This window comes from Cucurbita moschata, unplaced genomic scaffold, assembly GCF_002738365.1.
Source record: "Cucurbita moschata cultivar Rifu unplaced genomic scaffold, Cmos_1.0 Cmo_Scf00009, whole genome shotgun sequence".
Classification (NCBI taxonomy): domain Eukaryota; kingdom Viridiplantae; phylum Streptophyta; class Magnoliopsida; order Cucurbitales; family Cucurbitaceae; genus Cucurbita; species Cucurbita moschata.
Window position 1 is genome coordinate 1,495,690 of NW_019268525.1, and position 15,019 is coordinate 1,510,708.

The 15,019-nt window shown below is 36.2% G+C and overlaps 3 protein-coding genes across 4 annotated transcripts in view; 1 reads left to right on the forward strand and 2 right to left on the reverse strand.

Annotated features, from left to right (window-relative positions):
• LOC111447333 (AP-1 complex subunit gamma-2-like) overlaps positions 1-5,246 on the forward strand; it is a 13,124-nt gene extending 7,878 nt beyond the window's left edge. The window contains exons 12-19 of the mRNA XM_023086440.1: positions 112-239; positions 842-946; positions 1,082-1,338; positions 2,869-3,114; positions 3,201-3,376; positions 4,077-4,181; positions 4,548-4,672; positions 4,759-5,246. Coding sequence (XP_022942208.1) covers positions 112-239; positions 842-946; positions 1,082-1,338; positions 2,869-3,114; positions 3,201-3,376; positions 4,077-4,181; positions 4,548-4,643 — 1,113 coding nt within the window. The 3' untranslated portion in view covers positions 4,644-4,672; positions 4,759-5,246. The remainder of the gene's footprint in view (positions 1-111; positions 240-841; positions 947-1,081; positions 1,339-2,868; positions 3,115-3,200; positions 3,377-4,076; positions 4,182-4,547; positions 4,673-4,758) is intronic.
• Positions 5,247-5,744: 498 nt separating this feature from the next.
• On the reverse strand, positions 5,745-8,020 carry LOC111447334 (RING-H2 finger protein ATL46-like). Of its 2 annotated transcripts, none has more exons than XM_023086443.1 (2): positions 7,560-8,020; positions 5,745-7,298 (listed from the first exon to the last, which is right to left on the reverse strand). In XM_023086443.1, the coding sequence occupies exon 2, from the start codon at positions 7,189-7,191 to the stop codon at positions 6,130-6,132; it is 1,062 nt and encodes a 353-aa protein (XP_022942211.1). In that variant the 5' UTR covers positions 7,192-7,298; positions 7,560-8,020; the 3' UTR covers positions 5,745-6,129. The 2 variants fall into 2 exon arrangements, with proteins under 2 accessions (XP_022942211.1, XP_022942210.1); XM_023086442.1 differs by having other exon boundaries at positions 7,564-8,019.
• Positions 8,021-13,009: 4,989 nt separating this feature from the next.
• The window catches only part of LOC111447022 (protein RICE SALT SENSITIVE 3-like), a 2,584-nt gene continuing 574 nt past the window's right edge, over positions 13,010-15,019 (reverse strand). The window contains exons 2-7 of the mRNA XM_023085981.1: positions 14,925-14,975; positions 14,672-14,848; positions 14,492-14,600; positions 14,361-14,402; positions 13,648-13,704; positions 13,010-13,568 (exon numbers count right to left, since the gene is read on the reverse strand). Of these exons, the coding sequence (XP_022941749.1) occupies positions 13,101-13,568; positions 13,648-13,704; positions 14,361-14,402; positions 14,492-14,600; positions 14,672-14,848; positions 14,925-14,975 (904 nt within the window). The 3' untranslated portion in view covers positions 13,010-13,100. The remainder of the gene's footprint in view (positions 13,569-13,647; positions 13,705-14,360; positions 14,403-14,491; positions 14,601-14,671; positions 14,849-14,924; positions 14,976-15,019) is intronic.

The following is a 15,019-nucleotide window of genomic DNA, read 5'->3' on the forward strand; positions in this document are numbered from 1 at the left end:
TTTTTTTTTTTTTTTTTTTTTTTTTTTTTTTTTTTTTTTTTTTTTTTTTTTTTTGATATTGTGTGATTTCTTTTCTGGAAGTTTTTAATCAATATCTAAATCTCTTCACAGGTAACAGAATCTGATGCTGTGGATGTTGCCGAAACTGCTATTAAACGCCATAACTCAGATCTAAACATCAAAGCAATGGCCATGATTGCTTTGCTGAAGCTTTCTTCTCGTTTCCCATCATGTTCAGAGTACGTGATTGCCAGTGGCATCCTCTTTTTTCTGATGTGTAATTCCTTCTTAATGTCTTGTAAATCAATTTATTTTTCCTGCCATTTGGTTAAGACATTTATAATACTCCTTCACAATTCTCAAACTACTCCAAGGTAAATCATTAAATGGCCATAACGCTCCGCTCTTCTTTATATACCATTGAGGCTGAAGGAAAATTGATGTGGGCTTATGCTGAATAAAGTTATAAGAGCTAATCATCCTCCCATTAACAGCTAACCATGCCAAAATTTTATCCCGTGTCAAAATATTTGAAGTTTTGTCAGTATTATAAGACAAGGAGGACTATAATTAGAATACACTAGAGAACGCCATCTATTAATAAGGGTGGCAAGAGAAGTGCAATCATGAAAGCTTACGTTTTTACCCTGACATACGAGAAATTTCTCTTCTGACTCTACAAGTTGAAAATTACGTAATTTAATAACAAAGTTGACATTAAGCTGGCAATCCATATTTGGTCACGAGGCTTGATGCATCATTTATTTATCTAGGTAGTTTTACAAATCTATCGTGATATCTTTTGTAATTTTAATTAAAATCTTGTGACTTCTATTTGCAGGAGGATTAACCATTTAATTGTTCAATATAAAGGAAGCCTCGTGCTTGAATTGCAGCAAAGATCCATTGAATTCAATTCCATCATTGCAAGTCATCAGAATATGAGGTATCTATTAGTCTGATGTTGAACTTTTTCCCTTGAAATGAAATGGCTAAATTTCATTAAACGGAAGAATTTAACTTTATGCACCAATATTAGAATTTCGTAACTATTACAAAGCTGATGGGCGCACATTCTCAGGTCTACATTGGTTGAAAGGATGCCAGTTTTGGATGAGGCAACATTCATCGGAAAAAGGGCTGGTTCTATTCCAGCATCTGTATCGTCTTCTAATAGGGCTGCAATTAATCTTCCAAATGGGGTTTCCAAATCTGCTGCTCCTCTCGTTGATTTACTTGATTTAAGTTCTGATGAGGTTCCTGTGCCTAGCTCTTCTGGTAGTGATTTTATTCAGGATCTTCTTGGGCTTGACTTGTCTGCAGCTCCAGAGCAATCTGGTTAGTTTTGAAAGCATTCACGTATATCTATTTCCTTTCTGTTCAGGAAACTTCTTGACTTCTACTTTGCATCAAGCGGCTATCTTATTTTCCTTTATTTGACTTGTTTTTAGGACCTACAGACTACAATTTCGTTTTGTTATAAAAAGTAGGAGATGTAGGGGATATAATTGCCTTATCTGCCAAAAACTTGATATTAAATAATATTCAATGAGTATAGATGAAAACATAAAAAAGATCCAATTGAACCAAAGAATTAAAAGGAGGACGCTTACAGAACTCCTTTGAGCGAGAGTTCCCGCGAGATAGTAGGCATAACAATAACATCCCATAATTTCTAACATTCTTACCCTCCATTTTGGAACATTCTCTAATTCCTTAAGAACAGCTTCAACAGCATCAGCCAAAAAACTTTAGCTTTCTTTTGAAGAGAAACCATAAAGGCATGAAAGGGAATCTACTAACATTAGGAGGCATAATAAAAGTCTTTGAACAAGTGATTGATATCGGCTGAAGAACTCTTGCAAAGAAAACATCAATTAGGGTGGAGTGAGCAGCTGGCAGTTATTTTGCTGGATCCCATTGTTTTTTTAAAACAAGAAATGAGAGACTAATGCTGAAAACATATAAACTCCACAAGGGAGTGATAAAAGGAAAGTGAAAACAAGAAGATCTCAAAGGAAAGATAAGAGTATTCCAATTAAAGAAAAGTCAACAAAGAACTCGGAAAGAGAGCACTAGGAGGAGGTCTTCTGATGAGCTGGGACAAAATGATCAGAGGAAGAAAAAATATTACTTCAAAAAATTCGATGATTCTGAATGTGAGATACAGTGTGAAGGAAGCTTGTGATTAATAGCCGCATAGCAATTCAAAAGACCGTTGATCATGAACCAAAAAGTATCCCGTTGTTGGTATTATTACTTCCAACAGAGAGGGGCTAGAGAAACACTTGAGCTTTCTTAGATAGAGGCTTTGTAACCTAGGGAAAACTCCTCCTGATCCAATAAAAGCTGGAAGCTGGACTCAGTAGAAAAAGTCCAAATTCATCTCCCATACTACAGAAGATTCCAAATTGATTTCCCACCCAAATTCTCCTGTTCTTCCGACAGAGGACAAGGAGCTTTATACAAAATTCAACAGCTGCAGCTATGCTCTCCAACTCTAGGTCGTTCAGTCACACACCCAACCATTAAATTCATCGGTGAAAAGCAAGCACAACTACCAGTTCTCAACTCTAGTAGTTTTTTCTTTGTATGATTTTGCATTGCTAACAATATCTCGTCTCCATATATGAAGCAGTGTCAAACTTGCCTGTGATGCCTTAATTTTAAATATTTAATGAATATTCCTATCATTCGACAGATGTATTTCTAGTTATGAAATACTCCACGTGTTTATTACTAGTGTGTTTACTACTATTGTGTCGGGGAGAACTTTTATTTTGAATGTCCTAAAATTAGTCAATATTTTCTTCACGAACGGACTGATTGTTAACCCATTATTTGTTTGGAAAATTTTAATATTTGCAGGAAGTAATCCAGCTCCAAAAAGTGGAACTGATGTTCTATTGGATCTTTTGTCCATTGGAACAACCCCACCTCCACAGAATAGTGCATTTCCAGCAGACATATTATCCAATCAAGAAAAATTGCCCACTTCTCAATTGGATGGACTTTCTTCTCTTTCTCTTCTTCCAGCAAGCAAAGCTTCCGCTCCTGTATCTTCTTCTACAATTGATTTGTTGGGTGGATTGGCCCCTAACGTGGCAAGTTCAGGTGGTAAACTCGTCAATGGTACTTCGAATCCCTTTGGTTGGTATGAATTTTGTCGAGATTTTGATAGCTTTCTGTTTTTTGTCCAGACGAGAATGGTTCAGTTTATCCATCTATAGTTGCGTACGAGAGTGGATCTCTGAGAATAACTTTTGACTTCTCTAAGGCAGCTGGGAGCCCACAAACGACATTGATCCATGCCACATTTAAAAATTTATCTCCAAATGTCTATTCAAATTTCATTTTCCAGGCAGCAGTTCCGAAGGTAAAAAGTGATATCGAGTGACTAATCTAATTCACCATGCAGTTACTTTAGTAGTTAATTGTTAAGGTATTTCATTACTACTTTTGTTTTTCAGAAGATGAAGGGCTTCGAACAACCACATGTCATCTGTTCTCTATTTTTCCAATAAAAATTGAAGTGTTGGGTAAAAATTAAAATCTAAAGCAAAATTTTGAAATCTATATGTTCGCTGAGCTTTTGAATTTTGGATTTCAAAATGTAGAAAACACCAAGAAAAGATGGTTAACTAACAGAAAATAAAGAACAAAATGGTGCCATGAAATTGGCTCTACGTATTTTTTTACTCCCTTCTTTCATTTTTTAATTTTTACTCTTTAAGAAATGAAATCCAATTGCTTAGTCGTATTCCTCCTGTTTTATGGCTTTTAGTTCTTAGAAGATTATGATTGTGATGTCACCTTATATTGTAGAAATTCGCTCGATATGCCTCTTGAATTATATGTTATAGGGATGTCTAGCTATGATATTTTTTCCCTTTTTGTGACTGTCCTGTCCATATGTGCTTCTTGTTGTTGTCACATCCACATGCATGAATTAGAGTATTCAAATTAGTAGGGTTGTGCGAAGTTTATCATGGCTTAATCGGCTTACCTGATAGCTTCTTTAGTTTAATTATTTTTTTTAACAAATAGTTCTGACATTTGTTTGTGATTTCAAACAGTTTCTTCAACTGCATTTAGATCCAGCGAGTGGTAGTACTCTGCCTGGAAGTGGTAATGGGTCTATCACACAAAAGTTGAAAGTGACTAATAGCCAACATGGAAAGGTATCGTTCTTTTGCAACCTCGAAAATTCAGTTCTGAATCTTTAAGAATTTGTAGTGCTGCATTGCTGTTGAAGGATTTTCTCTGCATCTGTTTTATTTATTTTATTCCAAAAATCTTTCGTATAACTTTTTCGTTTGTTTATTTTTTGTGGGGAGGCTGATCAATATAAAAAATTCAACTTAGTACTTATTTATTTAGGATATAAAAGAACTGTGGCATAGATATGATTGCGTTTTATTCGAATAACCATAGGATTTTTGTAGGCATCTATCAATTTCTTACCAAAAAAAAATTGATGCTTGCTCTCGCTTCCCTTCTCAGAATAAATCTCTATACTGAATAATTTAGAATATTCTTATATTCAGAAACATCTTATGATGCGCCTAAGGATAGCATACAAGGTGGATGACAAAGATATGTTGGAGGAGGCTCAAGTCAATAATTTCCCTCGTAACTTATGATGTTGAACGGCTCAGAAAGTGTAAAAATGGTGTGATAAATTGGCCCTTATTCAGTCTTCATTTTGTTTTCATATCTTATTTTTCAATTCATCAACCAGAACGGTTTGATTTGCAGCGCATTGATGGTTGATTTTGCTCGCCTGGGATTTCTATAAAGCCAAAGACATCACTCTGGACCTCCATCTCCCTTGTTTCCGATTCTCTCTTCATACATAGTGGTTTTGTACATTATTTCAAGTTATTGTACGGGGATTTTGGTTATAAAATTTTTGTCTTCCATGAATAGGTGGGGGAGCTCCAGTGTTACATTTAAGGATTGGAGGTACTGTTCTTGCCACTTGTTTTGTTTTTTATTTTTTTAGTTTTTTTCTGTCTAGCATTATCTTTTCCAACCACAGTCACCAAGGTAAATGAACATGCCAAAACATTAAAAAGAAGGGAATTCAATTCGATTTGTTTAGCTCTCTTCTTTTCTTGTTGAAAGATAAGCTCTCATAATATTTTCATTTCCATGGTCGACTCTGTAAGCTTCTAGGCAATATTGGTGAGGGATTGTAATGTATTGTAATTCTCGAGTTGAAAGAGCTCTCACGTTTGTGACCCTTTTTCTCCTCTTCTTTCTCCCCTTAGTTCTTCAATATCATTTATGCTCAAAAGTGTTGTCTTTGTTTCGAATTCCTAGTTCATTAATTTAGAAATATCTCTGCACCAACTTTGTTTGTTTGGTAGAATAGCGCAATCACGGGATCATTTATGATCAAATTCTCCACGGAGCTACACCTCGATTCTCCCGTCCCGTGCATTTATATTTCAAGTAGTAGGTGAAATCTTGATCTTGAATCCACCAACAGCTGTGGGATTGAATATATTTGTACTTTTTTAAAGAAAAAGTTATTAATTAATTTCAAGGTTTGGTTGTCTGGCTTCTTTCTCTTCTCTTTTATTTAAGTTTGTGCCTTTCAATAATAAATGAAAAGGTCTGTCTATACCTGTCTATCTAAATCCTTTTCTTGTTAGATTCCATCGTATTTCATGTTACACATGACACGATATGAATTCAGATCCAGAAATGGAACAATGCATGTATAAATTTGTACGAACTCGAGAAACCGACGCCATCAATGGGTTAAGAATTAGTGGAACTTACTGAAAGAATAAGCATACAGGTACATCAACGGTGAAGCAATTGCACCAAATATGGCATTTTTCATATCACGGAGGCCTTGTTGGCTCAAACTCATTTAGTTAAAGGGAAGTTCACGGGCCAGTGGCATTCAAAGCAACAAAGAGCAATCAATAGAAAGAAATTGCTATTAATTAGTATAACCATATGATAAAGGCAGGCAGGCCTCGAAGATTCGTTTTTATTATCATTTTCCAAAGAACAAGGCCGTTGATATCTGATGCAGAAAGTACAGAACACAATGAGCACCTCAAAACTGAAGAGTACCTTGAGATTACCAGTCCCTGACACAACACCAGAACCTTAATTAGCTCGCAGCACATGGGTGTCTGCGCCACTTGGCTGTCGACCCTTCTTGGACCATAACCAGATCTTCGAAACAGAAAAGCTTTCATTTTTACTTCCAATCTTAATCTTCTTCCCTTCCGCATTATCATCATCAACTGAGCAATTCCCAGTTTGTGAATCTCTTAGATTGCTCGTACTTAATGCCACTTGCAATTCTGAATCAGCTACAATATACTGATAAGACCCCATTGAATAGCATCTTCTTGCACCCAAGCTGCTGCTACTGCTGGTTTCTCCTTCTCCTTTCTCCAAGCCTCTCACTCCTCCATTACTATTCAAGTTCCTAAACTTCCCAAGTCTGATTGAAAACACCCTCTTTTCACCATTAATGTCACTCTCTGGAGCTTTTTGAGCTGTAGGGATACTAATTCTTCTTCCATCCTCTGTAGATTCCTCTGTTTCTTCTGAATCTTCAAAACCATATACAGGGTTTTCAATGGCAAGTCCAGGTGAGTAAAGGGTCCCTCTACAAAGAGGGCACGTTGAGTTAGAAAGCAACCATGTGTCTATACAATCTATGTGAAAAGCATGACTGCAAGAAGGGAGCAATCTTAGCTTGTCTAGTTCTGAAAATTCACAAAGACATACAGCACAATCAAATGGCTCTTTTAATCCCACTATCTCTTTGTAAAGGAACACAGGGAGTGCATCTATGAAGGCTTGATCTAAACCCGAATCATGAAGATGGAAGAGCTGCTGTAGCTGTCTTTGGAAGGCAGATGAATCAGACATTTCCAGAAACCTATTACTATTGGATTCAGGAATTGATGATGGTGAAGATCTTTGCTTCACAAGTAATCTCACAAGCAAGTGAAGAAGACCAGAGATGAAAAAGAGAAGAGCTAGAATAACTATGACTAGAAGAACAGCAGGGCTTATCTTACTGCTAGAGGAACTGGGAAGAGCTGATTGTTTTTGGTAGTCGCTGTTATATGCCAATGAAGAAGAAGGTTGCAGAGGGGCAATGGAAGGACTAACCAGAATGTCCCTGGTTTGAGGATGAACAACAAATGACATTTTAAAATGCCAACATAATTAGCTCCCCACAACTATTTGAAAGCTTCCTAATATCAGTCGTCTTCCTCCTCGTTTTCCTCGAAACCAAAGCATCTCTTGCATTGAGGCTAACAAGGAATTGACACAAGTTACATATTGCACAGACAAGAAACCCAATTCATGTGTAAAAATTTGAAGGAAAAAAAGGGGGAAAGCAAGAACAATCAAAACCCTGAACTGAAATTGCAGTGAAAAATGAAAATGCTAGTCTATAAACAGAAATTTCTCACTACCCAGAACGCCTAAGCTTCAATTCATTATCAAATCAAACCCAGAAACTTGAAATTCCAAAGATTAAGAGCTCTCACAAGGTTTTGATTGCAATTTACCTACCTGGGTCATCGGGAAATCGACTAGAAATGAATCTGGCACTGCATTTGCCATACGATTCTGAGAGTTTCGACACAGAAGAGGATGCTTCAGTTCAAGAGGACCCCAACCTTCGAGGGTTTTAAATGCTGATGCTGATATACTTGAAATGGATGGTGTCGTAAGCGATTTTGTGGTGGCTCAAGGCCAAAACATTCGAACAACGACATGGGAACTGGAAAAGTGAAGAGGGAAGAAATGGGTCATTGAGGAAAGAGAAGCTGATTGCTGATTGAAGCCCTTGAATTGGTTTAACCTCGATGAACGGCCCAATTTGGCTCTGAAATCAAGTGCTTTGCTTCAGGCCCCCAGCCCCAGATGTGAAAAATGTTAGCAGCTACGAGGAGGAACGATGGGTCGGTGTTTAGTCGCCCGTTTGGGACATTGCATTGGGTATCCACCGACGTGGTTTAAGATTGGATTCTTCTCCCGTTTGGAATAGGAATTGGGCGAGACTGGGAATATAATTAAATCGGTCCAAACAAGGTCGGTTGTGAACGATTTTGAACTTTTTTTTTCCCTTTTTTTGGGTCAAATTATTTGAATTTAATATTTGATAATACACCTAACATTTTAATTTGGATTTGTAAATATTTTTCAAAAAATTAATAGGCTAGTTGAGGCAATTCTTCTCGGGATATAAGTTACTGATCTAATCTAAGAGTAGCTCGACTCGAGAAAAGAAATTTCTAGAGAATGGATTAGCGAATGAGATATAACACCATTAGAACTATGGTTCAACACCTGATATCTTTAACATTTCCTACATCCCGTGCATGATCACGTAACCTAATAGTCTTAAAGCGTTTCGAAAAGTAAAGATTATCTCCACAAAATAACACGTTTTTTTAGAATGTTTTATTTTCACTCACGTGCTTACTAGAATATTCCTAGAAGGTCACTCAATATAGAATGTTTCAAACCAAACCTATCTAATTTTGGAGTTATTATGATTGAAATGTATTCATGGTAATTTAGTGAAGTAAAACACAAATCCGTAGGTGATATTTTAACATTTTTATACTATATTAAAACCTAATTCGTTCAATAGCGTCATTGTATTGAATAATTTTATAGAAAACCCATAAATTTAAAACAAACACCGACTTACAAAATAAACTTCAAATTCAAGCTTTAACCGTCAATGAAAAAAACAAACAATTCAAGCTTTAACGGTGTCAATGAAAAAAACAAACAAACTTAGAGATGAAAGTGGTCATAGATCATCGAGAATTTATTTTTCATTCTTACCAATCGACGTGAAATTGAAGCTTACCAATTACTAAATTTTAAATAAATTTAAGCTAGAAGTCGATCACAGTCCAATTAATTATTTTTAACTTCGAAGAAATGAACAAAATTCTACACGATAATTCCGTAACCATTTCAACTATCTTCAATTAGCACAACTCAACTAGTTATTCACGAAAATTATGTTGCTACGAAATATAAAATAAAATAGAAAATTTAAAATTGATCAGCTACTTGGGGAAGAAGGCATTGGTAGTAGATATATATAGTGTCATGGAATATCTACACATACATACATACATACATACATCATCCCATATGTATGTATGTATGTCATGGCAAAACAGCCAATTAATTTTTTTTTTTCTTTAAAAAAAAAAAATCAATATTTAGAAAGTAGAGGGTCATAAATGTTGGTAAGTGCTTGCAAAACATCAACTTGAGACCTCAGTTGCATTATATAGTCCGCCGTTTGTAACAACAGACGGTCCGCCTTCAGCCCCCGCCCGCCGGGGATCAAGCGCTGCAGCCTCCTCATCCTCCTCTGCACAGCGCCGCCGTGCCGGATGCCGTGCCGGACGCCGCGCCTTCCCCTCCTCTGCCACTTCACCTTCCCAATTCCTTTGCTCTCCTTACACCAAACCCAACAATACTCCATTTTTTTGGAATATGAATCTGAATTTGTGTGTGTATATATATATATATAGTGAATTAATAATAATATAATAATAATATAATAATAATAAAAGGAGGCTGAGTTATTTTGTCGTTATGTAAGAATGGGTGGGGCCAAGGACGGTTGGCTTTGACGACCCACACACGTGTCTGACAGCTAGGTTCGGGTGCCCACGCCAACGCCAGCCACTTCTTGCTCTGTTTTCCTTCTGTCCTCGTAGTCCCCGAATCTCTGGATTCCCACACGTGTCCGGATACGATCACCTGAATCCAACGCTCCACATTCCACATCGTATTCATTTCTCCATTAATTGCTTATTTATGGATCCAGGCGAAAATTCAACGTGGGCCCCATGTTCCTGTGGAAGAAGTTGTTGGGAGCACATGTCTGGGCCGGGCCGGACCGGAACCAAGTTTTATCTTCCAGCCAGGTTTCTTGGATCAAATCGTTGGGCCATGGCCCACTCCCACTACTTCCCAACCTCCTCTTTCTCTCTCTTTTGCTTCTCCACCGTTGGATCTTCTTATTCTCTCGTGGGTCCCACTTCTTTTATTTTTTTTATTTTTAAAATTGTCAAAAACAAGATTACAATCAATCTCAATTTAATAATCCCATTTTCCAATCCTCAAATTTGTTAATAATTTATTATTACAAAATAAAATAAATGAGATTCGTCCCCTTTTGTACGTGTACTAGAGGGAGAGAACCTATCTGATATGAACTAAGAGACATCAATCATACAATATACTTCAATGAAGATGCGAAGAAAAGGTTGTCAAAATTATCAAAAGATGTTTCAATTTATGCTACATTGAAGAAGAATAAAGTTTGATTCTTGTAAATTTTGGGTGGGTTAAAAGTAATTTAGAGTTATTGTATTTTAAGACATTTTATTTACTTTATATAGGTTAAATAATATGAATGTTACAGAATGCCTTTCATTTTGAGGCTATATAAAGCCATGTATGTTATATTTGTGAGACTTGAAAAATATATTAAAAAAAGCATTTGTGCCTATGTAGTTTAGGTTGCATGTAGAATCATTCAAGCTCGACATGATCAATCTTGCTTGTGGAGTGATTCGAATCTCAATCAAGTGTTCTTGCGTTGAGATATTTGATCAACAAGAATCATTCAAGCTAGACATGATCGATCTTGCTTGTGGAGTGATTCGAATCTCAAACAATGTTCTTGCCTTGAGATATTCGATCAACAAGGTAATCCAAATCTTATTCCCCTTGTAGTTGATTCCTTATCATATCACTATCGTTGTCTTGTAATACTAAAGTTCTCTAAAAAAAAAAAAAAAAGTTCGAAATTAATACGAGAGTACTCAATTTTGAGTGGGCCCACTACTTTATACGCCTAATTACTTCATTAAAAACTTATATCTTACGTTCGTACATTATTATAGAATTGTAATGCCCTAGCCTGTGATTCAAATAAGAATTTGGAATCTAGATTCAACACCTAAAACATGGACGATATAAATGGGATCATAGCGATACTTTTCTCAATAAAATGTGATTCGAAGATGAACCAAAGTAGAAGCGGGAGGGGCATATGACACTCAAGTAAATGATGAGTATATTGATGAACCAAAACCACATTCGAAAGAGAGCGATCATGAGAATATGATGACTAAGAAATAATTGAAAATTACTACTTATACTAAGGATATGGACGTGAAACATTACAGAAATAGTGTATTGATCTTAGAACGAAAGGTGGTGGCTTGGTTGAGATGGCGTATAATATGATAAAATAATTGATATGGGTAGAAATGGTGAAAGAGGATGAAATAATAGAGGGGGACATAATCAGATGCTTCTTCTCATTAAATGCATAGATCATATAAAAAAAATTATAATATATAGTTTTGATTTATATGTATGAAAAAGAGAAAATATTGCATCAACCCATGTTCCCATGTCCTGATTTGGCAATCAAACATTCTAATGATTTAATATAAATTATTTGAAATATAATAATTATAAGTCACATCCTCAACTTATCTAATTAATTATTAATTATTATTTCAAATCAATTCATAGATTCTTTATCCTTCTCCAAACATTTTGGTCCTCTTAAATCATTCAACCCTTTATTTATATTAATTATTTTAAGAAAATTATTATAAAAAATTCAACCATTTTCTTATTCTTCATTTTTTTTTTTTAATTTAACATATTAAAAGAAAAAAGAATATATTTTTTTTGGACTTAAAGTTATATATCCATTGTCGGTTGATGGGAAAGCTACGAAAATATAAATTGATGACCGAAAATAATAATGGGTTACATGAATGATATAAAGGGATAGATGAGGGGAAAATATTGGAAGGACAAGGGAAAAACCAACGCATGTGAGCGGATTATAAAGACGATTCAAACACATCTACCATATAATAAAATAAAAAATCACATATATATATATATATATAAACAACACATGTCCGTGTACATACACATTAATGCTATTTATTATTCACATCCACTCGATCCCGAGATCGATTAGAATGGAAACAAACAATAATTTGGGTTGGAGTTTGGTAGGTTTAGGGTGGTTAATGTGGTGGGAGCTGAATGCACATGGTTGCACATGAGCACACGAATTGGCATTCAAAGTATAAGATACTCTCATGGCTGAAGCCATGGGGCTCATGCCCTTACCTTCAGGTAAAGCAATGGTTTGTGCTTTGTGGGCTGTCCCCCATTCTTCACTCCAACCTCATACCCCCTTTCCTCTCACTATTTTCACGCGTATTCAACATTTGATCAATATTTTATAGCGGTTTCTTCTAGATGATGCTATGAATTTTGTAGCATTAAGATGATGGGAGGGTCTTTCGATGCTACGCGGTTGCTATCACGATCGAGGACTTCAAACCTACGCAAAGAAAGAAAAGAAAAGAAAACTAATGGGTCGAGGCCTATTCATGAATTAGAATATCCATCCGTTAAACGTTACAACAAATAATTGATACGATAGCTAGCGAGTTGTAAAGTAAAAGTTGAAATCTTTTCAAATTCAATTAAATTGGTGTGTGCATTTACTTGAGATTGTGTTGGGCCAGAGAAGAGCCCATTTGCAAGCTGAGTTGGGCCATCAATTGGGCTTGCTATTGGAGCTGCCAAAGGCCCAATTCCTACCGTGAAAAACGGATAGATCCAAATATAAGCAAAGAAAAATAAACTATTTTTATTTATTAATAAATAATTATTTAATTTCATCAACCATACGCCTAATTAATTTTTAAATAGTTTTGCCTAATATTCTAAATTAAATATTTCAAATTTCATCTATAATAATTCAAGTCCATTGTTATTGTGAATCTCCAACTGATGTGGGATCTAGAATTTAATCTGAATATATGTTATATCAATTAAAAATATTCCTAAAAACGTGACATGTTTTAGAACATGTTTGGAAAATGAATTTTGAAGGATTAAATTCTTTTTTTCCTTATCCAAACATAAAATGTCAAGAAATAACAACAAAGATTAGTTGCGAAATTAGTGGTGGTAATATCCAGATGATCATAATCCAATGTCACACAAAAAGACAAAAGAAACTAAAATCCATGATTATGGGAGCTGGTAGTTATATCACAATCATGATAGCGATGGAGGAGTTGGGTGTAAACCACCTGATCATCTTCATCATTAATCTCAACTTTTGCAACTTTCTCCATTGCCAAAAGCTCCAAAGTTTGATGCCCACGTCCTCCCTCTGCTTCCGGCGGCACCACTGACGGCAGCTTAGCCAGCAGCGCCTCCAGGCTGCTCATTGATGGTGTTATTCTCACCTGCTGCTGCTGGTTGTAATTGTTGTACACAAATTGGTGATCTGCTGGACCCATGATGCCACTCGCTTGGAACCGCCCCATCTCCGGGCTCTCGTAGGCTGCCATGGCGGTGCCCGCCTCGATGTATGGCGGAGGTGATGAGCTTAGAGGGTGAGGCAGTAGAACACCTGGGATGCTTTCTATGTAGCAGAATTTCTTCCTTAATTGTAGCACCAAGCTTAAGTCTTCTGTCACCTGCAATGTAACATGAATTTATTGAGCTAATGAATTGAAGTTTAATGAATATGATGAGGTCATGGGGTTGGAGGGATACCTTCTGAATTGCTCCCAATTGGATTACGCCCTCTTTCACTGCAATCAAAGCTATGGTCTGAAAAAAAAAATATATAAATAAGGTTACTCGTGATACCTATAATTTCGTCTCAAGACATCGAGTATCAATGAAATATCTAATAGCTTCTTATTGGGTCGATCGTCTTAGCCATAGGGAGAGATCGAACAATATGATAATAAACACAGGTAATATCGTAGAAGAGTCCATACGAGGAGAGAAAGTTGATTCTTTGAGCATTTTTTGTTGGTGTGAAATCCCACAGCCGTTGAAAAGGGGAATGAAGGATTTCTTGTAAGGGTGTGGAAACCTCTAGTAGATGCATTTTTAAAGCTGACTGCTATACCTAACAAGTCAAAGCTGACAATATTTATTAGCGGTAGACATAGGCTGTTATAGTTGGATTGGAAAGAGGGTAGAGATATGGTCAGAAGCACGTAGGCATAGGTAGTTGTAACAACACAACCTCAATACTAGTAGATATTGTCGACTTTGGGCTTTCCCATTTCAAGTTTTATCTCAATGTTTTGGTAGAAAAAGTTTCCTCGCGAATGTTTCGTTCTCCTCACAACCGATGTGGGATCTCACAGTAATCAACAACAATGATCGAACATTTTGAGCAGTAAAACCAATTACGATCAAGGACAAGAACAAAGCGAGAAGAGCAACAAATTTGAGTCAATTCTATTCCATACCTTAATGCCTGATTGAAACTGAGCTTCCCAAGTTCTAGGATGCTGCAAAAAAGAGTTAAAACAAGCAACAAGCATAAGAAAATCTAAAGTGGGTTTGAATTTTGTGCATGGATTATGCAATAATTGCTTACAGAATCAGCAGAATTATGCCATGTGGGTAAAAATTTAACATCTTGATTATCAATGGGTTCTTTATAAATCCATTTATGGCTCCGATCAGCACCCACTTTCCCGATCAATCTGCTCACACTTTCAAACAAATCAATCACCAAAATTTCACCAAACTTCACATTTTCTTTCAACTTAATTACCCTTCTCCATAATTGTAGATCTCATGTGACATCTTGAAGAACAGCTCCGGCTGCAGACCCCGACATGGTTGCAACCCATACACCACCGATGATCCCGGAAATTCACCGCCGCCGCCGTTCTCCTCGGAGGATGATGACGCTGCAAAATTGCAAAACCCATCTTCCCACACCAGAATCCTACATACACTCGTGATTTCAATTTTTAATTTTTTTGCAATAATCAATCAAGAAAATAATTCGGCCATGTTCATACCAATTCCTCCAATTTCCTCTGGACCGATCAAAAGCGCCATGATTTTCCCATCTGTGAATTAAAAAAAAAAAAAAAAAAAAAAAAAAAAAAAAAAA

Bases quoted from the DNA above. Each gene is read 5' to 3' on its own strand.
- LOC111447334 (XM_023086443.1), bottom strand. From the start codon at position 7,191: ATGTCATTTGTTGTTCATCCTCAAACCAGGGACATTCTGGTTAGTCCT.